Source organism: the organism of the source record quoted next, unplaced genomic scaffold, assembly GCF_019419815.1.
Source record: "Pyrus x bretschneideri cultivar Hongxiangsu unplaced genomic scaffold, Pyrus_bretschneideri_v1 Contig17, whole genome shotgun sequence".
Taxonomy (NCBI): Eukaryota; Viridiplantae; Streptophyta; class Magnoliopsida; order Rosales; family Rosaceae; genus Pyrus; species Pyrus x bretschneideri.
Genome location: NW_025999468.1, coordinates 5,960,951 through 5,986,992, shown reverse-complemented (window position 1 = coordinate 5,986,992; position 26,042 = coordinate 5,960,951). Strand labels below are relative to the sequence as shown.

Sequence of the window (26,042 nt, the reverse complement as noted above, 5' to 3'; positions counted from 1 at the left end):
AATGTTTCGTTGGATGTATAGTCACACGAGACAGGATCGATAGGATTAAGAATAAGGATATCCGAGTTAAAGTAGGAGTGACCACAATTGAAGATAAGATGAGAGAAAATTGGTTAAGATGGTTTGGACACATGAACCAAAGACTTATAGATGCTCCAGTTAAAAGATGCAACTATGAGACGGAGACTCAGGGCAAAAGGAGTAGAGGAAGATCTAGGAAGACTTTAAAATATACTATAAGAAATGATATGGAGTACTTGGAGCTAACAGAAGAATTGGCAAAAAATCGAGCGCATTGGCATTCTAGGATTCATACAGCCGACCCTACATAGTGAAATAAGGCTTGGTTGTTGTTGTTGTTGCTTAGCGAAATAAGGCTTGGTTGTATGTAGTTATCTAAATCTAACACATGAAGTAATGGACAATGCATATCGGGTGACGTGAGAGCACATGGACTATTAGGCTCAACACGTTGATTAGGGTGCATTGATACCAAAAATAAAGTGAGGTTCCACCATAAACGAAGTCACAATTTGGAGAGTAATCCAACTCTTATAATGAAGCAAATAAGAGGTCCATTCATTCTTTGACGTGAGATTCACATAGATTGACTGCTAACTTGAAAAAACTCGTGAGAATTACTTTGAAGAAGTTATATAGAAAAACTAAAAAATTTGGTCTTAAAATGAAAATTCATTCTCATCTACTTTTATAGAGATCTATCAAAGAACGATAGATAATCTACACTACTTAAGTTGATCTAAAGTAGGGTTGGGTTCGGTTCAGTTTTTTGTCTATACCGAAAATCAAACTGAAGTTACTATTCGATTCGGTTTGGTTCACAGTGGTTGAAGTGGAAGACTTTGTCCACTAAGGCAACTTACCACTTTGCCATTCTCTATTCCTTCAAATAGCTTAAATTTAAAGAGATTCATTCCAATCCAATCCTCCGTACCAAAACAAGGCTACATACATAGATCGAAGATGGTGATATATATATATTGTGTGTGTGTGTGTGTACACCAAGTTTATTAATTAATGGAAAGGGAAGATTCAAAATCATCAAATCCTGTCTAATTAGTATTAGAAAGAAAATATTACTGGTCGTGGATTGTCATTTTCAGAAAACAAAAGAAAAAGAGTAATGTTACATTTACCACATTTTTGTACTATCAATTTGTAACATCTCTCTAATAAGGTTAGGGCCCTATATCACATGTGGATCATATCTCTATTCAAAAGATGCATGATACGAATATGTGGTAAAAATAACATTTCTGAAAGAAAAATGCAATAAATAAAGAGTAATGTTATTCATACCATATTTTTGTACCACATTTCTATACCACCTTAGATGGCATATGATGTGGACAGCCACATCATTTGAAAATTTTGAAAAACCCAAGGAAAGGAAGGAGAAAGACTCCTCGTATACCACAATCATCATTTAATTAACTAGTTTTTCTTAATTATTAGTTTGTTAAATAATGAACTAAATTTAAAAATCTGATTAATTCAAATGATGTGGTTGCCCACATCAAATGACATCTAAGGTGCGTGGTATGAAAATATGGTACAAAAACATGGTATAAATAACATTACTCGTAAATAAATAAACTCGACCAGGTTTCCTGCATTTTACGGCGTTCTTGTTTAAAGTCTCTAGTAATTAATTTGTTTGTTTATTCTGATCGATCTTTTATATATATATATATATATATATATATATATATGTGTGTGTGTGTGTGTGTGTGTGTGTGTGTGTGTGTGTCCATATGTATATGTGTATATATATTGTCTGTAGGTTAGGGAAGAAGAAGAAGAGATTAACAGAAAAGAAAATGCTGGAGCTGATGAAACTATTAACTGAAACCCTATCAAGCTTATTGCAACCATTTTCCTTCAAGTATTTCTTACTGGTGACCATTTTCCTCATCCTCATACACAAATGGTCCTTCACATCCACCCCAAATTCATCGCCACCTTCTCCGCGAAAGCTGCCTGTCATCGGAAACCTTCACCAACTAGGGTTGTACCCTCATCGCTCACTTCGAGCTTTAGCTCAACGCCACGGGTCTCTCATGATGCTCCATTTCGGAAGCATGCCAGTCCTCGTGGTCTCGTCAGCTGAGGCTGCCTCCGAGGTCATGAAGACCCATGACATCACATTCTCCAACAGACCCAGGATCACCTTCTTTAAGAAACTTCTCTATGACTTCAAAGACGTGGCATCGGCGCCATATGGCGAGTATTGGAGGCAGGTCAAGAGCATATGTGTGTTAAATCTTCTGAGCAGCAAAAAGGTTCGCTCTTTTAGCACTGTGAGAGAAGAGGAAGCCAAATCCATGATCAACAACATCATGAAGCAATCGACGTCAACTACATCGTCAGTTTTTAATTTAAGCGATATCTTTTTGACACTTACTAATGATGTTATCTGTAGAGTTGTACTCGGGACCAAGTACAGCGATGGCGGCGAAAATGGGAAGATGTTTAAGGGGCTTTCCGTGGAGTTCACTGCGATCATGTCACGCATCAATATTGGTGACTATATCCCATGGCTTTCTTGGTTCTCACGTCTCAATGGTTTGGATGCCAAGCAAGACGATCTCGCTAAACGATATGATGACTTCTTACAGACAGTTGTTCAAGAGCATATGGATGGCGATCATGTCAAGAACGAGCACGAAAAGGATCTTGTGGACATTTTGCTTTCCCTTCAGAAAGAAAACCTGCTTGGTATTCCTCTCGATCTAGTTTCCATCAAAGCTATTACCTTGGTAATGAACATTCTCTCTTACTGCTGTGTGTGCGACACAGGCACTAAAAATTGATTTTATGGTTGAGTTTTTTTGAACTAGTTCTACCAAATGATAACGAATATGCAATGCAATATATGTTTAGAATAATTAAGTTAATGAACAACCTTGCAGGATATGTTTACAGCTGGCACTGATACGACATACACAGCCCTAGAGTGGACAATGTCTGAGCTTTTAAGGCATCCCAGAGTGATGAAAAAATTGCAGAACGAGGTACGGGGAATAGTCGGCAACAAAACAGACATAATAGAGGATGATTTAGTCGGAATGCACTACCTGAAGGCCGTGATTAAGGAGACTCTTCGCTTACATCCTCCACTTCCGCTACTGTTGCCTAGGATGTCAACCCAAGATGTTAAAATAAGCGGTTACGACATTAAGGCCAACACACAAGTTATAGTGAATGCATGGCAGATTGGAAGAGATCCCAAGTCATACAACAACCCAGAGGAGTACGAGCCGGAAAGGTTCTTGAATAGTGACATAGACTATAAAGGGACTGACTACGAATTAATTCCGTTTGGGGCTGGCAGACGGGGTTGCCCCGGAATTCAGTTTGCTGTGGCTGTTAAAGAGATTGCTTTGGCAAATTTAGTGCACAAGTTTGATTGGGCATTGCCTGGTGGTGCAAGAGGGGAGGACCTAGACATGACTGAGTCCACAGGTGCGACTGTCCAGAGAAAGTATCCTCTAAAAGCAGTAGCAATTCCATATTCTTGCTGAAATATATAAATGTTAACGTTTGTGTGCGCGTGTAAAGTATTTTGTACTCGATTGATGTAGAAAAAGTTATGGGTCAATTCAGACGAAGAAAGATAAATAAAATAAAATGCTTCAAATTCTAAAAAAGAAGAAGTTATACCATAAGCCAGTCATGTTTAAGGCAAAAACGATCATTTAGCTTCCAAACTGAATTTTAATTTCTACAACATAAAATGCTTCAAATTCTAGAAAAAGTTATTGTCCGATTAATGTCATTTTGATTTCAGTTAATTCCCTAAGCCCCTTGGGCATCCCCCACAGCATTTTGATTATGTTATTTAAGTTGTTGGTTTCCATCTGTAATGTCATCCATCAATCAATAATCAAACAACCTTTCTATTGTGTCTCAATCTCTCTAGAAACCTTTGTTCTTCACGATTTACATTTGTAACCGTTGTACGCTGGTGCTGCGTCACACATAGGAACATGTTTAAGTTTAATCGATAATCAGATGAGAAAGAATGCTTCCATTTTCGTTGGGCATCATCAATTTGTAGTCACAAAAATAAGCAACTCGAATTGATAAGATACACAGTGTCATTAAGATGATCGATTTCAGATCAACCAGTTCCTTTAAACCATCCTTAGAACAGGACTACAAATACCCGTCGAGTACGCTGAAATCCTAGTCCAGCAGAATGAATATGGAAACATAGCATACAAGAATTAGCTCCCTCAATCTTGCAACACACATTTTTCCAAGTTTAGAAATCCAATTTTGGTTTGTTTTTTGGACACGCCTAACTTCATCCGAACCGAAACCAACATCTCCAGTGATCTCGCACTGTTTGTTATCATCTATCTCAATGAGATCCTGCATAATTAATATCCCACACAACAAGCCAAATGGAAATAATCATTTGCAGCAGTTAAGGTCAGATATACGCTTGCATGACACCATAAATCATAAACAGAAAACTTACGACGATTTAATAATATTTTCTGTTATATTATTAAAGTTAGGTTTGGGGAGCTTTAGTTTAACTCGTGACTAATGGAAGTAAAGAAAATCATATATGCTGTATCTCATGATATCTTTCTTCTAGTTGCTTGTCAGATGATGCTTGGTTTAGATTTCATTAACTAAGTTTTAATGTAATATATGACTATATTGTGCCATAGCTGACTGACTTTAACCAACTAAAAGATCACGTTTAGTGTTTTTTTTATTACTTTTTATTTTTTATTTGTGGTATATATCTATAAGTATGTGTTTGTGTGAATGTAATGTCCTGTCCATTGACAAATCCCTCAAATAATCTTATTTGAGAGACATATCGTGGGGTTCACTCCAGATTTTGTTTCAATGATCCGAAATTACGAACTGTCTTCTTTCAAAGTTCATCCTCATGTGAGACAAATCTGAAATTGTAAGATATCGTCTGAATAGAAAAACAAGACGAACACAGTATTTCAAGGAAACATTAAAATGAAAGTCATACAAAAATGGTTTCGGATTTGAGTCAGTGGTGGAACTAGAAATTGTTCACAGGAGAGGCCTTTAAGCCATAGGAAAGAAATTAGATAAAATATTGCAATATAATTAGTTGGAAATTGGCATGAAAATTTTTAATCAAACAAATGTGATGGAGCTTTAAAATTCATATAAAAATATTGGTATTGAGAAGATTATATTATAAAAAAACATAACTTCTTTACGAGTTTTGATAAATAAAAAAGAAGAAGATAAAAGGGACGAACAAAAATTTAAGGTCAAGAATCAAAACTATTCCTATGAGATTTTCTTTAAGCATAATTTCTTCTTCTAAATTAATAGACCTTGTTTTGTGTGAAGTTGTGAACTGACTAGAAAGAGCAATTGAATTTTATAACAGAAGACTAGTTATAAGGTCGGGTCTATAAAAATAGAAGGCTTGGGTTAAAAAAAATAAAAAAATAAAAAAACAGAAAGTTAAAAAAAATAAAACAGAAGGTTTTTTGCTCCAGTAAACTTCAAACCCATCACTCCTCCAGTATTGTCAAATACTAATCACCAATACAGCACAAGCTTTTTTTGGTAAAGGAAGCAGACAATTTGTATATATTGGAAAATTTTCAGGATGGGCCTGCCCATATCTTGGCCACCATGTGGCTCCGCCATTGATTTGAGTGATTTGTTGTAAGGATGATCTTTGAAAAAAGATATGAAAACTTAAATTGTTTGAATCATTGATATACAATGCTAAGATGTGCTCTCTCTGATAAGCTTATTTGAGGGATCCTTCAATCGAAGCTTCCTCTATATGTAATAAGTTATTCAAAGAAGCCTTTGGCTGAATATGTTTACACACAGACAGAAGGGAGAAATAAATTGGATCCTTGAATTGAGAAGTCTGCTGCATAATAGAGATTTTCTTTTCAGCTATTTCTGCCAAGCGACGATATCTTAATATCGTTGTAGGAGAGACTTCTTGGTTTTTTTCTTCGTTTTGGTTTTTCTGATTTCTAGTGGAGGATAAAAAATGTGTAGAAAATAAGAAATGGGAGACTATTTTTACCATTAGACTTTACAACACGAATAACGCAGGAGTACTTAGAATTTTACGATTAATTAATCTCACATGTAGCTTGGTAAATTACAAAAACGCATGATCACTGCAGAATTAGCAGAAAATCTTCTTTCCACAACAAAATGGTCAGTTCTGAATGTTCATACTACTGGATATCCTTCCCTTAATAGGTGGTATTGGTAGCTCAATTCTCTCTCTAGTGATAATACTATTATGCACTCTCCAATGCTCTACTAGTTTTGCATGTAACGCCTCTATTCTCGATTACTGTTGAGCATGTCCCTTTTCATTTGTGTGTGCGTGTGCGTGTATAGTATGTCTCTTCTATTTTTCGTAATAGTTTTGGTAAAACATATTTATGGCAGACAAGGAACCTGTTTATCAAAAGAAGTATCTCGAAAAGTCGTGCAAGCCAAATTGTGTGACACCGTTCCTCGAGTATCAGGTATTTGCAACACCCTAAGGTTTTTTGGCAATTAAGTGTCTTTCTTCCCTGTTTCATTACTCTGACCAGGATAAGGGTAGTTCTTGAAGACCAGCTTGACATCTAATGTCTTGCTTGCTAGTAAGCCACATACCGAACACCCAAAAACGGTTTGGCAAAATTCTGAAAATAGAAAGCAACTTTTAGTTCAAGATTCAAGAGTTCAGCATAAACTCACAATGACAGAAGATGATAGTTAAATATGTTATATAATTTACAACGAAAACAGGGAGAGATTGAGCAATACTTGTTTTCGTAATTTGATTTCGTTGTTTAAGCAATTGGTCAGTGGTGGGTAGTCACTAGTCATGAGGAAACAAAAGGAAGTCAGAAATATTTCACCCTAACTATATGGAATTAGTAAATGGAGATGGTTAAGATTCAGAATATTAACTGTTAAACTCTCCACTGTAATTATTTTGTGGTTTTCTATCTTTTATGCATTCTCTGCTACGTACATGCCAGAGATGAACAAGAAAACATAAGTCTTTCCCAAAATAGTTTTACCTACACGGAAGTTTGTGGCCCTCAAATTTGAATTAGTTTGCGAAGGGTGTGTAAAAATGGCAATTTCATACTTCGTTGCAGCAGGGCCGGTCCTGAGATTTTGGAGGCCCTGTGCGAGACTCAAACGGAGGCCCTTTCAAGGTCTAAATTTTGGTTGCTATATTTTCTTTTATATTTTTTTTTTTTTGTGTATAAATTGATATAAACCAAAAGAAAATAAATAAAAAAGAAGCATGGTTTGGTGGCTATGTACATATTATATCACCGTACATATATCATAATCAGAACAACTCATGCTCTTTATTATGAACTAGTTAGACAAATCACTGGTTATGATATTTGTAGCATCTTATAATGAACTGCATTTTTTCTCACTCCCTAAAGTGAGGATGATTCTAATCCCCACTTAGTTGATAGTTGTTAGATTAGTTAGAATTCGAGATTCATGTCTTAAATCAATTAAAGCAAATTAATTTAACGGTAAGTGTTGTGAGCAAAGTTGTATTATATATATGACTAAATGGTTTTCAAATAGAATGAAAATTAGATGATCATTAAAAGTTGACCAAAGAAGTTGACCAAAGAATAAACGAATGGCATGTATTCGATTAAATGATATCATATATGAAAAGGGGGTTTGAAAGATTATATCTTCAAACTTTTAAGGATTTTAATTAATTATGATATTCCTAATCATAAATTTATCATCAAAAGTTATCTTTTATAATGATACTACAAATATTAAAGAGAAAAGAAAAAATTAATGTAGTTCAAAACAGGCCCAAAAAAGGGTTCTACTGGGACTCGAACCCTTACAGATATTAATGTAAGCACCTGCGTTTGACAATTTCCCAAAGGCAACATTGTGAATTGCAATCACACTCTTTTTATATGTAGGACATTATAAAGGTTAATAAAATTCAGGGCCCCCCCCCCCCTCAGGGCCGGCCCTTGCAGGCATGCGTTAAAGAGGATCCGATATGATGGTAGCGGACACAAGCATAGTACTGGACAATATTTTGATTTCTGATCTTGTATACACAAATGTGTAAGTGTTCAATTGTCTTGAAACTCATTTAGTTATACTGTCTTGTTTGTTCACCTAAAAGCCTAAACTACAATTGTGGGATGCAGGTCGCTCCGAAACTTTTCCCGAAGCTGAAGTGATGTGGTGATTAGTTTTGTCCTAGAATGACGGCGTTTGGTTTTTCAATTTTTGAGTCAATTAAGAGCTTTGGTTTTTCAATTTTTGAGTCACTTAAGAGCTTCAAAACGGTATGTTTTGTACCTGAACTAGGGATGGATGTGTGATACAATCGATGGACATGGAGACACTGAATTTGTGATCAATAAAAAATAAAGTTATGGTCTTTGGTGCGTCCAATGCACACTTTAATTTTTTGATAGTCTTGTAAACACGAGTTAAGATGCTTTGGAGTTTGTCCGGCAATTAGTGTGTCAATTACTTGTACATGTTTTTTATGTGAGTTGGAGTGTTTTCCTCCTTATTGGCATCTATATTTGTTGACGCTGTTATGGAACTTAAAACTCAAAACCCCCAGGAGTTGGAGTACACAAATTAAAAATGCGTTGGTATGTATTTGGTATTGAAGTAGGGATAGCAACGGTTTGGAGGCGGAAATGCCGTATTCATCTTCATAACCACGAAAATTAACTATAACTAAAATTAGGAATTAACTATCGGGAATTAGCCATATTCACTGGGTAATAGATTCTCCATTAGTTAACGGTTCTATTAGTCATCGTCAATGCCAAAAAAAATTATTGTTCAACTCACATATTATAATTTAATAAATACTCATTTCATCAATATTCTCATCCAAATCATCAAAATCATAACAATGCTTTATGGAGGTGTTCATGATAATTCAAATATGATAGCAAATTAAGGTAAATTCGTCCCATTAAAAAAGGAAAGGAATGGCAAAAGCAAATACAATACCCACTATAGGAGAAAGCGAATCAAACTATCAAATAATTTCAATACTTATGAATATATAAAATATTATATTATATTGTTAGGGACGGATATGGATCGGGAACCTCTGTAATTATATTCAAAACCGTATGAATAATATTCACAGTTTTTCCTCATATCCGAAAAATACCTGAATTCACAAAATACTGGATTTTAGAAGTATCCAATTACAAGGGGAAATGGGGTGTGAACTAGATCTGGCAAATTAATGAACGACATGAAAAAATCAGAAATCAGATCGAGGTTTAACGGTTCAGGTGTTTTATCGGATCAACTTGTTAACATGTTTTTTTGTCCAAGTCCATGTCATTCATTCACAGTAGATAGTGGTGAACACATGATTTTAATATCGGATGGTCCCTATGTAAGTTCTAAAAATATTAGACGAAAATAACATTGAAAAAATAAACAACAGACTACAACTTTTCTTTTCTAATCTTCGAACAAACAACATTATAAGCTACAAAGACTAAATTTATGCAATATGAGGTTTCATAATCTGAAAACGTATCATGATAGTTTTATTGTCAGCACAAGAGGGAGTCTGGTACTGCACTGCTGGTGGTGGCCTTCGGTGGTTGAGTGGGGTGGGAATTTTGGGGCGTGGGGGTGGGTGGTGTGGGGGTGGGGTGGGTTGGGTGGTGGGTGGTGGGTTGGTTGGTGGAATAGCCAATTAGGAATTAGAATTTAGTCAGGTGAAGATGTGTTAATGAGATTGGGTTGGAATTGGTGTCTGACTCATTTGGCATTTCTCTTGAAAATTCTTTGAACTTTTAAATTAAAAAATGCTGCTGCTACTAAACGTTCTTTCACGAGGATCCGAAGGGTCTGTCAAGTTGATGTGTTTTTAATTTTTTTTTTTAAGAGAGCTGTTATTGACACTTTTAAAATCTCGATCCACACTCCTTCTATATTTCTGATTTATTTATTTTAATTATTTTAATGTGATTTCCGATTTTACCCCTATATTACATTTACTGTCTACAATCTTGAAAACCTCATTAAGTATGATGACATAAATATGGGTAAATATTTATAGAGAGTTGTAAAGACCTTTTGTGCTCTAGAAGCAAGTACTCTTTTTCTCTCGAGTCTAAGCATATATGCAAAAGACTGTAGCTCTATACATAATCAGTGGCTGCTTTATCAAGTCAGCCATTTCTTCATCCTCAAGCTTTTTTCTTCCTAGTTTGAGCAAAATTCTTCTTTTTTTTTTGGGTAAGTCATGGATGAACAACCATACATGGACCCAATACTACTAGAAAGTTTTGACGAAATTTACAATGGTGAAATGGAAGAAGTGTCAGACTTGAGTAATCCTTCTAACTCTCTTGAATCAAATTTTCATGGTATGTCTTCTCATGAGTTTTTTTTTTCTTTTTATTTACTCATTTAATTATTTTTAGTATTATAGGTGTTTCATTATGAGTTAGAACATATTTGTATTTCAATCTCAATAACATGAATTAGATATTCAATTTCATGCATTAGAATTGGGGTTTTCTAGTAGACAAATTTATTTACTGGTGCAATGCAATTTCATGAATAAGTTTTTTTGTTACTGCCCTTTGAATGCTTGTTGTTTTTTACCCTGATTTGCTTTTCATGTAATGAGTTCTACCCTCTTATCAATTGACTTCTCATTCGACCAACTTCTTTTGTTTTATTAACTAGTATGATAGCTTCCATTGTTAGTAAGTTACTATATATTATGTTGAAATAAATGGTTCACATGCTATAAAACTAAGTTTGTTTTTATCCAGGGAGTCAAGAAGAGATCAGTGAATATGACACAATGCTCTCTTTGACTGAAAAAAAAACTTTCAAAGTCGGGAAGACCTCCTTGGTATTGTTCGTGAAATTGCATTAAAGCAAGGGTATGCAACTGTTATTCGAAGATTGGAGACTGATAAATATGTTATCATTGGTTGTGATAAAGGGGGTAATTATCGAAATACCAATCTTTCGTTAAAGGACAAGAAAAGGAAAACAACATCTCGATTGATAAATTGTCCTTTTGAAATTTGGGGAAAGAAGAAACAAGAAGGATTTTGGAGGGTGGACATAAAAAATTTGTCACATAACCATGATCCTTCAGCTGACATGTCTGGGCATCCCTATTGTCGTCGATTTTCAGAAGATGACATCTTGCGCATTAAACAAATGAATGTGGCTGGTATACCACCTCGCCAGATTCTTTCTTCACTTCGTCAAAGTAATCCTAATCTTCAAGCAATTTCTCAAAGTGTCTATAATGAAAGGTATAAGATTATGAAGCAGAGTTTAGGAGGACGTATGGTTGTTCAAGCCTTATTGGACGAACTTGGTCAAGGTGGTTTCACGTATAACATTGAGTATGATCAAAATGGTCATTTGACTCATTTGTTCTTTGCCCATCCCATTTCAATTGCACTGACTAAGAGCTACTCAAATGTTTTTGTGATGGATTGCACCTATAAGACTAATAAGTACAAGATGTCATTGTTGGATATATTGGGGTATCAAGTTTCAACACATCATTTTATTCTTGTTTTGCCTTCATGCGAAGGGAGGAGGAAGAGGACTATTTGTTTCATAGGAAATCTGGAAAGAAAACAAATCTACTAGAAATCCCTCCAATTTTTTTCGTCAGCAAAATCAATTCCAAATGAAAGATTAATGAGGCTTTCAAAATAAGAAAAGAAAAAAAAAAAAAAAAGGGATGCACAAAATCCAAGCATTCCCACCAATTTCTTTTAGTCATTAAAATTATACTTAATGAGGTTTTCAAAATTCTAGGCACATTAAAAACAATACAAGGGCACGATCGGAAATCACATTAAAAGAAATCAAATAAATAAATTAGATATATAGAAGGAGTGTGGATTGAGATTTTGGAAGTGTCAATAACAGATCTCATTTTTAATGGCTTAACTCAAAATAATATCGTTTTGGTCATTTTTTTTTTCTTAAAGTGTCTTTCTTCTTTCTCCTTTTGTTTTGCAGAAAGTGCGCAATAATCAACATACATGGTTGCTCTTCTCCTCCACCAAATCCCATATTTGATTGGTCTTCAAAGGTCCTCACAATCACTTATTCGAGAATCTGGGTGGTGGTCACTTCGGTCTCTTAATAGATCCACCTCTGATGGTAGATACATTTAAAAAACTTGGATGGACAAAAAAACGCGTGAGCATGCTGCAGAAATGCAGATTGAATCTTTAATAAACAAAATGTTAGAGGATTTGATTAAATTGGATCAAATGATGGAACTGTAATAGAAAACTTGTTAAATGTTGTAAAATAGACTATATACGTATTGTGAAATATAAAATAAATAAGGTACAATATTTATGAAGTTTGACAAGTGTGCTTATATTCTTAAGGCAGTGGTAGTTTCTTTATTATTTGAAATTAAAAGAGTATAAAATTAACTCTTTCTTTTTCTCTCTTATCTCTAGCCTTGGATAGCTTACAAATATTTTATCCTGTATCTCTCTTTTTTCTTTTGCATATACATTTTGTTGCGTGTACAATGATATAAATTAAAGGTTTTTCTTCCGACAATTACAAAAAGCAAACTAACCTTGTTTCCAAAGTCTTTATGTAAACAGTAAAGATTTCAATTATCAGGCTTCAAAGTCTTCATATGCACAGTAACATTGCAATTATCTTTCGAATTCTTCATTTGGGGCATCCACCATATTTACAACATTAAAAAATTAAAACAACATAAGTGGCAGTCATTGAAGAGGACAAACAGCATCCACCACCTCATCAATTTCAACGTTATGGCATTATATTTTTGTTGTTGTTAGAATTGTTCATCAAGTAATGTTAGAGAAATTAATATTTTAAATTAAATTTTATAAATTAAATAATATGAAAGTTAATGATTAAATTATTATTTAAGTATCAATTAACGTACTTATTTTATATTAATAACATATTATTTAATTTGCAAATTTGATTTCAAATTTAGTTTTTTTAGTATTATCCTTATTCATATCATCTTTGCAATGACAATGCTTCTGGGTATGTATTATTATGTTTGCAGCTAGAAATAAAAAATATAAGTAGTCAATTACAAATTTTTACAACTTACGTCTCTTCTAAACTATTTCTCACTCACACTTGAATTTTGGCTCCAATCAAACCTTTAATAACAAACTAATAATGCTAATGTTTTCTAGTATTTGTTTTTTTATTTTCCACCAATCTAACGCATTGCCACATATAATAACTGCATCATTTAATATGTTTGATGGACTCGTTTTTCCATATTAAATTAATTTCCCTACTAAAGTAACTTATCTACTCCTTATTATATATGCAAATAGGTAAGCTGAAATAATTTACCTACTCCTTATTATATATGCAAAAGGTAATCTAAAATAACTTACCGACTCTTTATTTTATATATATAAGGGGCGGATCCGTGTTACAAAAACAATACAAGTTTTAACGCAAGTCTTAGATCATTAGATGCGTATCTAATTAGTCCAATTAATTTTCTTTATTCAAATAATTATGAATTGGGAATAAAATTCTAAAAACCTAATGAAGATTTTTATATTCTCTTTCCTATCCCATTTATTGTTTTTCATTAATTTCTCCTTTCTCCTTTAACTCTTTCTTCTCCCTCTTCATCGTTCATCCTATTCCTATGTACAGATATTTCCCCCTCTTTCCTCTCCATTCATCATCCCATGGCCATGCTATCTTATTTCTAATTTTTTGGTTTTGTTTTTAAATTTCCTCTCTCCATCTTGGTGATCGAATCTTTCTGCACCAGCTAATTAAACTTATATCCCTTGGAATGTTTTGAACACATACGGAATTATAATCCATATATTGTTGCACAACTTAGCCAACTAACAACATATTAGTGCGTCCAGGAATCATCCATTTATTGAAGAAATAATTGAAATTGTTGCAGCCTATAAGCCTCATGCATCCCATGATATTAATTATTTGACTGCAGAACCCTAACTCAATGTGAAATATAAAGCCATATTAACCCCTTGAGATTTTCGAAAAATTAAAATTCCGAACATCCTGAACTAATATATAAATTCAAACAATATGATGCCAAGTTTTAGGTTCATTACCTAACCTTTAGAAAATAGACATTGTGAACAAAGTATTCATTCTTTTACAATTCATATTATTCAATTATATATGTTTTGCTATTGAAGTTGGGTTCATGCCCTTATGGTTAGTGCAATGAGACATGTGATTATAAGGATGGAGAAAAAAATTATAAAGGAAGAAAGAAGTAGAGAAAAAAAATGCAGAGGAGAGAGCACTACTGGAGAAGAAAGAGAGAGCAAAAAATATGCAGAGGACGGAAAGATAGGAAACAAAAGAAAGAGTGACACGCCCGACCCTGATATTCACCAAACACCAGGGGTAGGCATGTGCTGATTAACACCCGAAGGTGAGAAAGCCATATTAGGATGTATGAGAACCAAAAACAATTAACCTACATAAATAAAACTTGTAAACTTAATTATAATGAATGTGCAATTGTGCAACGTGTTCATAGCATACAACTAAACTAATCCGAGACACTAAAAATGAATAATATAAAATTGAATGAACAAAAATATGGGTCCTACACCGAGAGGACTCGAAGATGCCGATGTGGGAGTGCCTTGACGCCGGGATTGTATGCTTCGAATCTAAGTCCTAAGGGGGCACAAAACAAAATATGAGTGGACCAAGTTGATATATAAGTAGTAATAAAATAGTTAATCTTTAACATAATAACTCATAGGTTTAGAAAACTCGTGTAGCATAATAATTAATAGGTTTTTCCGAAAACCCTAGCATGCCATAAAACTTCATAAAACATATATCATATATAGTGCTTAGTAATAGTAATAGTAGCACAAGGCATATATATATATATAAACATATATCTTCATTCGCCCGAAGGCACTACATCTCCCGGCAGAAGCCAATATAAATATCTTCCAGCCAAAGCCAGCCACAAACGCCTGGCCGAAGCCAATCCAATATAAATATCTTCCAGCCAAAGCCACTTACACATGCCCGGTCGAAGCCAATATAAATATCTTCTGCCCGTAGGCACCAACCGAACGCCCGGCCGTAACTAATATAAATATCTTCTGCCCGTAGGCCAATGTTCTAAAAATCGGCCTAGGTGCTGAACGGCCAGTGACCGCCGCGATTAAGTCCTAATCGGTCACAAAATCGGAAAGCATATTAGGCAGACAACTGGGCGGGATTAGGTGGGACTAGGCTAGTCTAAACGGGCATATGTGGAGAACGCCAGAATCTGAAATTTTTCTTTGTTGCAGAGCCCAGCGTCGCGAGGAAGAAGATGAAGTTCTTTGGTTTGTTTAATTGCACCGTTTTATCATTAAGATGGTCCCCACCATCTTTTCCTTTTACTTATTTTTAAATTCTTTTATTGTATTTCACTGTTGCTGCCAGTGCTAGGTGCAGGCCTAGGATTGCATGGAAGACCTGTGTGAAGTGAATAACTTAGCAAGCTTTTTTTGGATTTTGTGTTAATTTAATTGGATATAAAAGCAATTTGTAATTTGCGCGCCTTTATTACAATTGGTCAGCTTTTTTGGGGGTTAGTATCGTGGGCTTTTTGGTTTTAGAATTTGTAAAGGTCCTTTAATGTACCAAAGCAATTTGCATTAATTACACACTAAATAATGTTTACCATGGGCTTTTAACAGTAAGTATCTTACATTAATCTATTTCTTTAGTTTCCTCCTATTTTGCATTTTATGTGCTTCCTACAATACTCCTCACTATGGTTATATGGTATATATGTTTAATGTGTTTTTAAATTTTAGACTTGTTGGATACTTCTTTTTGCATTTTATCATTCTTTTATTATCTTATCCATGAATTTCATACAAGTATAATTTTTTGTAAGTGTTAATATGTACTTATTTACAAGATATACAAGAAATTTACCTAAATCCGCCTAGGCACCCGCCTAACCGCCTAGGCGCTAGGCGCCAACCTGCCGCCTGACTAGCGCCTAGCATTTTTTAGAACCTTGCCGTAGGCATAGAACCCTTCATTCGCCCGTAGGTTCCTACAGCACCCACCCGAAGGCATATAAGTATCAATCGCCCGTAGGCTCCTAAAGCACCCACCTGAAGGCATATATAGAAGTATCATTTGCCCGTAGGCAGTAACATTCGAATAACCACTAAGTAAGTACTTAAAGACATTAACATAATATTTCTAATATCTATATATATATCTATCTTAATTGGCGTTCAATAGCTAAAACGTCATATCGTAAAACCTATTCATAGTATATAGTCATCAATCATATATACTATGAAGAACGTAAAATCGATAAAGCATGAATATCATAAAGCCTAAATCCAATTTACTCATAAATGTTTCATGAAACGTAACCATTAAATCATGTTTTTCATGTATGCATTTCTAATAGTAAAATCTCCATTTTAGAAGAGGTCTACTCACCTTACACCGTTGGCGAAGAGCCGTGCAAACAAAGGTGGACGGAAATGCCATACACAATTGTACCTAAGCACATAAAGGTACCAATTAACAAAACTATACTAAAACGGTTGAATTTCAGGAAACGGACGTCATAAACGGATTCAGGATGTTGAAAAACAAAAGGAGGGACCTAGAGTACCCCCACATGCCGCCATGGGGAGGCAGCTGGGACGGTCATGCACCACCACATGCCGATTTGGGTTGCCAGAAAAGTCACCGACGCCGCTGTGGACGGCGGCAGAGCACAATACCTTTGGTGGAGGTACGTGTGCTCCACGCGCCAGCCGAGACCTGCGCTCACGCGCAGCCTGGGTTCTGGGATGGGCCAATTATGGGTTTGGGGTTAGGTTTGTTATGGGTTTGGGCCTAAGACTCAACTTGGGTTTTGGCTTAGGTTGTTTTTAGGGTAGTTTTGATATAGGCGCTTCTTTTTTTAATTTCTTGGATTAAACATCTGCTCCTTTTAAGAATTTGATTAAACATTCTTCCTACAATTAAGGTGCCACTTATTTTATAAGTAACATCTTTTAATTCCATATTACACGATTTGCCATTATGATAGACCTTTAATTAATTAATAATTATCATGTTAATATCCCAAATCTCCTAAAATGTAGTATATTAGTTTTAAAAATCTTAACACATCAAACCTGATCTAATTATGCTTCTAACGTGCATTTTATACCTAACTCCACACCATACAAGTAATTAACGTGCTATCTTCTTCTACAACCATTAGCAATTTTTTCATGTCATTGCTTTCCTCGATCGGCCGATCAAACCCTCTTTCGTTCTCCCTTGTTGGTCATATTCATTTCCTTCATATTTCATTTTTGCACACCTCTTGATCTGAGTATCCATATCAAAGGGAATGTTTTTGTTTTAGCACACTTTTTACCCATCTTTGCATCTTTTTCACGTACCATGGTACATTTGGGAACTATAATTAGTGGTACGTTTTCTTTTAAAGGATAATTTGGTACGCTTCTGTCACATCCCGGCCCGGAGTGGATCACTTCCCGGGCCCGCTCCACCACCGTAGCACGATATTGTCCGCTTTGGGCTTACCATTCCCTCACGGTTTTGTTTTTGGGAACTCACGAGCAACTTCCCATTGGGTCACCCATCATGGGATTGCTCTAGCCCCCTTCTCGCTTAACTTCGGAGTTCCTACGGAACCCGAAGCCAGTGAGCTCCCAAAAGGCCTCGTGCTAGGTAGGGATGGGAATATACATATAAGGATCACTCCCCTGGACGATGTAAGATGTCACAATCCACCCCCCTTAGGGGCCCGACGTCCTCGTCGGCACACACGCGGCCAGTGTTAGGCTCTGATACCAATTGTCAAATCCCGGCCCTGGGTGGATCACTTCCCGGGCCCGCTCTACCACCGTAGCACCATATTGTCCGCTTTGGGCTTACCATTCCCTCACGGTTTTGTTTTTGGGAACTCACGAGCAACTTCCTAGTGGGTCACCCATCATGGGATTGCTCTAGCTCCCTTCTCGCTTAACTTCGGAGTTCCTACGGAACCCGAAGCCAGTGATCTCCCAAAAGGCCTCGTGCTAGGTAGGGATGGGAATATACATATAAGGATCACTCCCCTGGACGATGTGGGATGTCACAGTTTCAAACCGATATATTGGTACGTTTTAAGTTAGAATGGGTACATTTCAATTTAGCATCGATACGTTTCAAGTTGTTATTGAACGTTTCAAGGTGAAATGGGTACGTTTCAATTTAGCATCAGTACGTTTCAAGTTGTTATTGGTATGTTTCAAATTGACCTGAATACATTTCAAATTGATTTCAATTTAAAATTCACTTTTATATATGGGTACGTTTCAATTTAGCATCGGGATTTTTCAAGTTGTTATTGAACGTTTCAGGTGAAATGGGTACGTTTCAATTTAGCATCGGTACGTCTCAAGTTGTTATTGGTATGTTTCAAATTGACCTAAATATGTTTCAAATTGATTTCCATTTAAAATTCACATCATATATTTCATGCCGAATAGCACTAATCTCAGTCCAAAGACTTCAAACTCATCCTTTTTATCAACAACTTTTATATTTCAATAATAAGTTTATGATGCGAATGAGCCAACAAAAGGGGTATAAACCCTGACGCCAAAAAAAATTTCAAAATTCAAAGTTTATAGATAATATTGGTGATTTAGTTAATAGCCATTAAAAATATCCCTAAAAAAAAAAAAAGGTATAAATCCTGACAAGCCAAAAAAATTTCCCTTATCAACTAAAAGGATAAAGTGGGAAATCAACATATAGCATTTTTATTTTAAAAAAATAAACTAATGACATGTAAATAAAATAAATTTAAAAATAATTAGGTGGACACTAGTTAAAGCGTCTTAATCAAATTTTTAGAAGAAACAAATGTTTAATAAAAATTATGTAAAAAAAGAGCGGGAGATTCTAATTTTCTCTTTTTTTGTTTTCATTCCCTGAACTTGATAGTCTTGTAAACACGAGTTAAAACGCATTGGAGTTATCTAGCTAGCATGTCGATTACTTGTAGATTTTTTTTTTAATTTGGCTTGTATATTTGCTGACGCTGTTGTGGAACTTAAAACCCCTTGGAGTTGGAGACCTGGAGTACACAAATTAAAAACATCACACAACATTCTTTACTAAATAGACGGTTCAGGTTGAATTTGAAACTATTTATGAAAATACATAGGTACATATTTGATATCGAAGTCGTTATTATAGAAGTTGTGCTTATAAATTATCTATTACAAGTACAAAAGAATACAGTTAGACTCTAGTTCTAGATTTGGCAGGTTTATAAATAACACGAAAAATTCAAATTCAAATTCCAAATTGAAGTTTAACGGGTCGAGTGTTTTTTAATTGGTCGACCCGTTAATATGTTTTTCTGTTTAATGCATTAATATGTTGTTGTGTTTAAATCCAAGCCATTCATTCATAGTAGATACATCTAAAAAACTTGGATGCATAAAAATATGCGTGAGCATGCTGCAGAAATGCAGATTGATTCTTCGTAAAATAAATAAATAAAAATGTTAAAAAAAAGATTTGATTAAATCTGGCAATCAGGACAAACAGCATCCATTACTCTCATCAATGTCAACGTTTAGGCATCTTCTTCCCGCCATTGAATTGTTCATATCATGTATGCAACGACAATGCTTCATGCTATATGGATTTGGATTCCATCCGAATCTAAATTGTGGGGATCCTCACATCTTAGTCATTCATCGTACATCATGCGGTCAGAAATTATTTGACTTTTTTATTTAAAATTATATACAAATAATACATGACGAAAACTGACCTTACGATATACAATAAACAGCTAAGATGTGGAGATCTTTAAAATCCCTACAAAGTTAATCCGTAGAAGATCCTCTTCCATGCTATATAATATGATATGTCAGCAGCAAGAAACCCGAATAAAAATAACTTAATACTATTACCCCACTCATCTAGATTAATTAATTAAGGTAAAAAATAAAAAAAAATTGATCAGATGTTGGTCCAAGCAATTTTTTATTGGCAGCTTGAAGTATAAAATTGATTGACAACCTAACTTTTCAAAATAATATATAGCCATCTAAACCTAACACATGAACTAATAAACAATGCTATTAAGTAAGATAATGCTAGACTGATACGAATTATTTAATAATTTTTGGGAAAAACGATCTTGTTGGAGCCATTTATACTACAATAATCTTGTCATTCTTGCAAGTATTATAGGTGTTCTTAACCCTTTTGCGTGTGTGGTAAAAATCCTATCAAGAAATTGGCATTGTTGCCGGGGATCGAACATAATTGCAGAATGCCTCGAACCCAAAAGACATCATCTTGAACGCCAAAAAGCCCAAATAAGCACAAAAACGTCACTTTGACATCACTGCACGCTACTCCTTTATTTCATCACCATAAATTATCCGTTTGGTAGAAAAACTTGACACTTTGATACAAATAAGCTGAGAGACTCATGAACATCCTCCAACTGAACTCACTCTAAAATTCATCTGTTTGATCACTTTTTGCTCAAGAGGAAGTCGAATGTCCTACATTAGAAATATAATTCAAAGTATAAAAATTCTCACAAAATAACCAATAAATTAATACTAAGAATAGTGTAAAATAAATATATAGTATAAAATCAACTCATCAGAGACCAACGTGAGAGCATGTGTACTGTGAGGCTCAACATGTTGATTAGCGTGATCAGTTACTAAAAAGAAAGTGAGGTTCCACCATAAACCAAGTTGCAATTTAAAGTTGGATTACTCTTTATCATGAAGCGTATGAGAGGTCTATTATTCATTCCTTGATGTGAGATTCACGTAGATTGACCGCCAACTTGAAAGAACTCATGAGAATTGCTTTGTAGAAGAATAATACATAAAATCCCTCCGTTTGATTTGAAGGATATTGGATTGGAATAGATGAGTACTTATTTTCAAGTTATGTTGAAAGAAAAAAAAATGAAAAATTTGGTTTAATCCCCTTAAAATGAAAAATCATTCTCCTCTACTTTTTTAGAAGTTTATCAAAAAAGATGGATATTCTACACTAATTTTATCTAATTTATAAGAAGATAATTGTCTTATCTCAAGACGCATCGGTTGAAGAGACAGACCCTATATTTCCCAAGTCAGATCACCACTTTGCCATTCTCCTTTACCTTCAAAATAACTTAACTTTAAAGAGATTCAACCTGTCTAATTAATATTGCCATTTAGTACTACGGTCTAGTGGTATTTCTCTTCGCTTGTAAGTGAGAGGTTTTAAGTTCGAATCTCATAAATGATGAATTCGATACCATATTAGGCTGCCCATTATGTGGCTTAGCCGAACTTCCCCTCTCCTTAGTGTAATCGACGTACTTTACAAAAAAAAAAAAAAAAAAAAAAAAAAAAACCTGTCTAATTTATATTGGAAAGAATAATTATTGGTCCGTGAACCGTCATTCTCAGAAAACAAATGCAAAATGCAAAAATAAATAATTTCGACCAGGTTTCCCGCATTTTATGGCGTCCGGAGCCCGATCGATCTTATATATATTGTCTGTAGGTTAGGGAAGACGGAGAAGAGATTAACAGAAAAGAAAATGGTGGAGCTGATGAAAATAATAACTGAAACCCTATCATGCTTATTGCAACCATTTTCCTTCAAATATTTCTTACTAGTGGCCATTTTCCTCATCCTCATATACAAATGGTCCTTCACCTCCACCCCAAACTCATCGCCACCTTCTCCGCGAAAGCTGCCCGTCATCGGGAACCTTCACCAGCTAGGGTTGTACCCTCATCGCTCACTTGGAGCTTTAGCTCAACGCCACGGGCCTCTCATGATGCTCCATTTCGGAAGCATGCCAGTCCTGGTGGTCTCGTCGGCTGAGGCTGCCTCTGAGGTCATGAAGACCCATGACATCGCATTCTCCAGCAGACCCAAGATCACCTTCTTTAAGAAATTTCTCTACGACTTCAAAGACGTGGCATCGGCGCCTTATGGCGAGTATTGGAGGCAGATCAAGGGCATATGTGTGTTAAATCTTCTGAGCAGAAAAAAGGTTCGCTCTTTTCGCACTGTGAGAGAAGAGGAAGCTAACTCCATGATCAAAAACATCATGAAGCGATCGACGTCAACTACATCGTCAGTTTTTAATTTAAGCGAAATCTTTCTGACGCTTACTAATGATGTTATCTCTAGAATTACACTTGGGACCAAGTACAGCGATGGTGACGAAGATGGGAAGATGTTTAAGGGGCTTACCGTGGAGTTGACGGAGATAATGTCACGCATCAATATTGGTGACTACATCCCATGGCTTTCTTGGTGCTCACGTCTCAATGGTTTGGATGCTAAGCAAGACGATCTTGCTAAACGATATGATGACTTCTTAGAGACAGTTGTTCAAAAGCATATGGATGGCGATGATCATGTCAAGAACGATGACGAAAAGGATCTTGTGGACGTTTTGCTTTCACTTCAGAAAGAAAACGTGCTTCCTATTCCTCTCGATCGAGTTTGCATCAAAGCTATCACCTTGGTAATGAACATTCTCTCTTACTGCTGTATGTGTGACATAAAGCATTAAAACTTGATTTTATAGTTCAATGAATACTCTTGCAGGATATGTTTTCGGCTGGCACTGATACGACATCTACAGCCCTAGAGTGGACAATGTCTGAGCTTTTAAGGCATCCCAGAGTAATGAAAAAATTGCAGAACGAGGTACGGGGAATAGTCGGAAACAAAACAGACATAACGGAGGATGATTTAGTCGGAATGTACTACTTGAAGGCAGTGATTAAGGAGTCTCTTCGCTTACATCCTCCATTTCCGCTACTGTTGCCCAGGATGTCAATCCAAGATGTTAAAATCAACGGTTACGACATTAAGGCCAACACACAAGTTATAGTGAATGCTTGGCAGATTGGAAGAGATCCCAAGTCATACAACAACCCAGAGGAGTTCGAGCCGGAAAGGTTTTTGAGTAGTGACATAGATTATAAAGGTAAGGACTTCGAATTAATTCCGTTTGGGGCTGGCAGACGGGGTTGCCCCGGAATTCAGTTTGCTGTGGCTGTTAAAGAGATTGCTTTGGCAAATTTAGTCCACAAGTTTGAATGGGCATTGCCTGGTGGTGCAAGAGGGGAGGACCTAGACATGACCGAATCCACGGGTGCGACTGTCCATAGAAAGTATCCCCTAAAAGCAGTAGCTATTCCATATTCTTGCTGAAATATGTGTTTGTGTGCAAGTGTAAAGTATTTTGCACTCGATATCATATTGATGTAGGACAAGATATTGGTCAATTCAGACGAATAAAGATAAAGAAAATAAAATGTTTTAGATTCTGAAAAAGAAAATTTTAAGTTAAAAAATATTGGGTTAAATCGATATGGCGACAAAAAAGGTAGCAAAAATTAATATTCTGGTCTCAAAATTGGACGTATAATATGTCGTTTTGAAGGGAATCGCCAGGGCCAGTCTTGAGATTTTTGAGGCCCGGGGAAACACCCAAAAAAAGTGCCTTAACTTCATATAAGAAAAGTTATTTGTTTCACACATAAGATTTCGATAAAACTATACTTAGAAAGGTACTTCAAACTCCAGGCTTACAAGTAGATAGATGATGAGTTTTGTTTCTCTTCTATCTAAACTTTTAAAGTGTTTTTATATAAATTGTGATGTGTTTTTTCTTATTTACTAACCTTGTCAATATGGGACTAAAAAAATAATCATATTTTCAAGTCTTTAATTGATATGTAAAAGTAATGAATGGGCACTAAATTAAACCTAATATTGGTAAAGGCATACATACATTAACTTCTTGAAGGTTAATGGTAGGGATATCAAATTTTTAAACCAAATTTTGTAAGCCATATGATGTCATTGTTGATGATTGGATTATTACTTAAGGACCACTCGTTAGTAATTTAAAAGAAATTAACAACCAAACAGAAAGTCATAAAAATTGAAAACAATAAAGATGCACATAACATTTCAAACTCATGACCACTCGTTAATTTAAACAACAAAAATCACTGCTTATAACTAAACTTCTTGATCATTTAACCAAGTTTTATCAATTTCTACTCTTATAAAAGAAATTCGTAAAAATTGGAAAGTGAAAAAAAAAAAAAAAAACGCACGGAGTATCAAACCTAGGACCGCCTCATTAATTTTAGGGAGTTTTAACGAAAAGCCCACAGTACTGTTCACTTTAACAAAAAACCATATTTTTACACTAAAAAGTCAAACCTGGTACTATTCACTTTACCCTTTATTTTGTTCTTATCGTTAAAACTCAAAGTTTTCAAGCTTTTTTCATTAATTTTCCTTTAATTTTAAACATTATAGACCACCACTTATAATTAAACTTCTTGATCACTTAACCAAATTTTATAATTTTATACTCTTATGGAAAGAAATTTATAAAAAATGAAAAATAAATAAACGCACATATAGTTAACCCAAGACCTCCTTGTCAATTTTAAACAACAAAAATCACCAATTCTAGTTAAACTTCTTGGTGCATATGTGTGTCACATCTTCTGAGCAGCAAAAGGGTTCGCTCTTTTCGTGACAAAGATGGGAAGATTTTTAAGGGGCTTACCGAGGAGTTGACGGAGATAATGTCACGCATCAATATTGGTGACTGTATCCCAGGGCTTTCTTGGTTCTCACGTACGTCTCAATGGTTTGGATGCTAAACAAGATGATCCCGCTAAACGATTTGATGACTTCTTAGAGACAGTTGTTCAAGAGAATATGGATGGCGATGGTCATGCCAAGAACAAGGACGAAAGGATCTTGTCGACGTTTTGCTTTCCCTTCAAAAGGAAAACATGCTTGCTGTTCCTGTCGATCGAGTTTGTATCAAAGCTATTACCTTGGTAATGAACATTCTCTCTACTGCTGGGAGTGTGTGACATAAAGCTCTAAAAACTGATTTTATGGATGAAAATTATTTGAACTATTTCTACCAAATGATAACGACTAAGCAATGCAGTATATGTTTAGGATTTAATAAAATTAAGTTAATGATACTCTGCAGGATATGTTTGTGGCTGGCGCTGATACGATATCTACAGCTCTTGAGTGATGAAAAAAAGGAAAACTAATGAAAAAGGCTTGAAAACTTTGAGTTTTAACAATAAGGACAAAATAAAAGGTAAAGTGAATAGTACCAGGTTTGATTTTTTAGTGTAAAAATGTGGTTTTTCGTTAAAGTGAACAATACCATGGGCTTTTCGTTAAAACTCCCATGAAAAAATTGCAGAACGAGATACGGGGAATAGTCGGCAACAAAACAGACGTAACAGAGGATGATTTAGTCGGAATGCACTACTTGAAGGCGGTGATTAAGGAGACTCTTTGCTTGCATCCTCCAGCTCCGCTACTGTTGCCCAGGTTGTCAAGCCAAGATGTTAATATAAGCGGCTACGACATCAAGGCCAACACACAAGTTATTGTGAATGCATGGCAGATTGGAAGAGATTCCAAGTCATACAACAACCCAGAGGAATACGAGCCCGAAAGGTTCTTGAGTAGTGACATAGATTATAAGGGGACTCGCTATGAATTGATTCCGTTCGGAGCTGGCAGACGGGGTTGCTCCGGAATTCAGTTTGCCGTGGCTGTTAAAGAGATTGCCTTGGCAAATTTAGTGCACAAGTTTGATTGGGCATTGCCTGGTGGTGCAAGAGGAGAGGACCTGGACATGACTGAACCCACGGGTGCAACCGTCCATAGAAAATATCCTCTTAAAGCCGTAGGTATTCCATATTCTTGCTGAAATTTATGCGTTTGTGCACGTGCATCCGGAATTAATAAGATAAGACTTTGTTGTTATTGTATGCGCATGTAAAATATTTTGCACTGAATCATACAAGGTTCACAGTGAATGGAGCATGTTTTAGTTTAATCGACAATCAGACGAG

At 35.4% G+C, this 26,042-nt stretch overlaps 2 protein-coding genes and 2 pseudogenes across 2 annotated transcripts; all 4 read left to right on the top strand.

Annotated features, from left to right (window-relative positions):
- The first annotated feature begins 1,885 nt into the window (after positions 1–1,885).
- Positions 1,886–3,602, top strand: LOC108865468 (cytochrome P450 736A117-like). The gene is made up of 2 exons (XM_018642257.2): positions 1,886–2,780; positions 2,934–3,602. The coding sequence occupies exons 1-2, from the start codon at positions 2,082–2,084 to the stop codon at positions 3,543–3,545; spliced, it is 1,311 nt and encodes a 436-aa protein (XP_018497773.2). The 5' UTR covers positions 1,886–2,081; the 3' UTR covers positions 3,546–3,602.
- Positions 3,603–6,452: 2,850 nt separating this feature from the next.
- Positions 6,453–8,252, top strand: LOC103926577 (annotated as a pseudogene).
- A 13,364-nt stretch (positions 8,253–21,616) lies between these two features.
- On the top strand, positions 21,617–23,337 carry LOC125475899 (cytochrome P450 736A117-like). Its single transcript, XM_048581262.1, has 2 exons — positions 21,617–22,642; positions 22,726–23,337. Exons 1-2 carry the CDS (start codon positions 21,701–21,703, stop codon positions 23,335–23,337), a joined length of 1,554 nt encoding a protein of 517 aa, XP_048437219.1. The 5' UTR covers positions 21,617–21,700.
- Positions 23,338–23,497: 160 nt separating this feature from the next.
- LOC103926928 lies at positions 23,498–25,897 on the top strand (annotated as a pseudogene).
- Positions 25,898–26,042: the final 145 nt, after the last annotated feature.

Coding starts and splice junctions, on each gene's coding strand:
- LOC108865468 (XM_018642257.2), top strand. CDS start 2,082: ATGATGCTCCATTTCGGAAGCATGCCAGTCCTCGTGGTCTCGTCAGCT. Junction 2,781..2,933: donor CCATCAAAGCTATTACCTTG/GTAATGAACATT, acceptor ACAACCTTGCAG/GATATGTTTACAGCTGGCAC.
- LOC125475899 (XM_048581262.1), top strand. CDS start 21,701: ATGGTGGAGCTGATGAAAATAATAACTGAAACCCTATCATGCTTATTG. Junction 22,643..22,725: donor GCATCAAAGCTATCACCTTG/GTAATGAACATT, acceptor ATACTCTTGCAG/GATATGTTTTCGGCTGGCAC.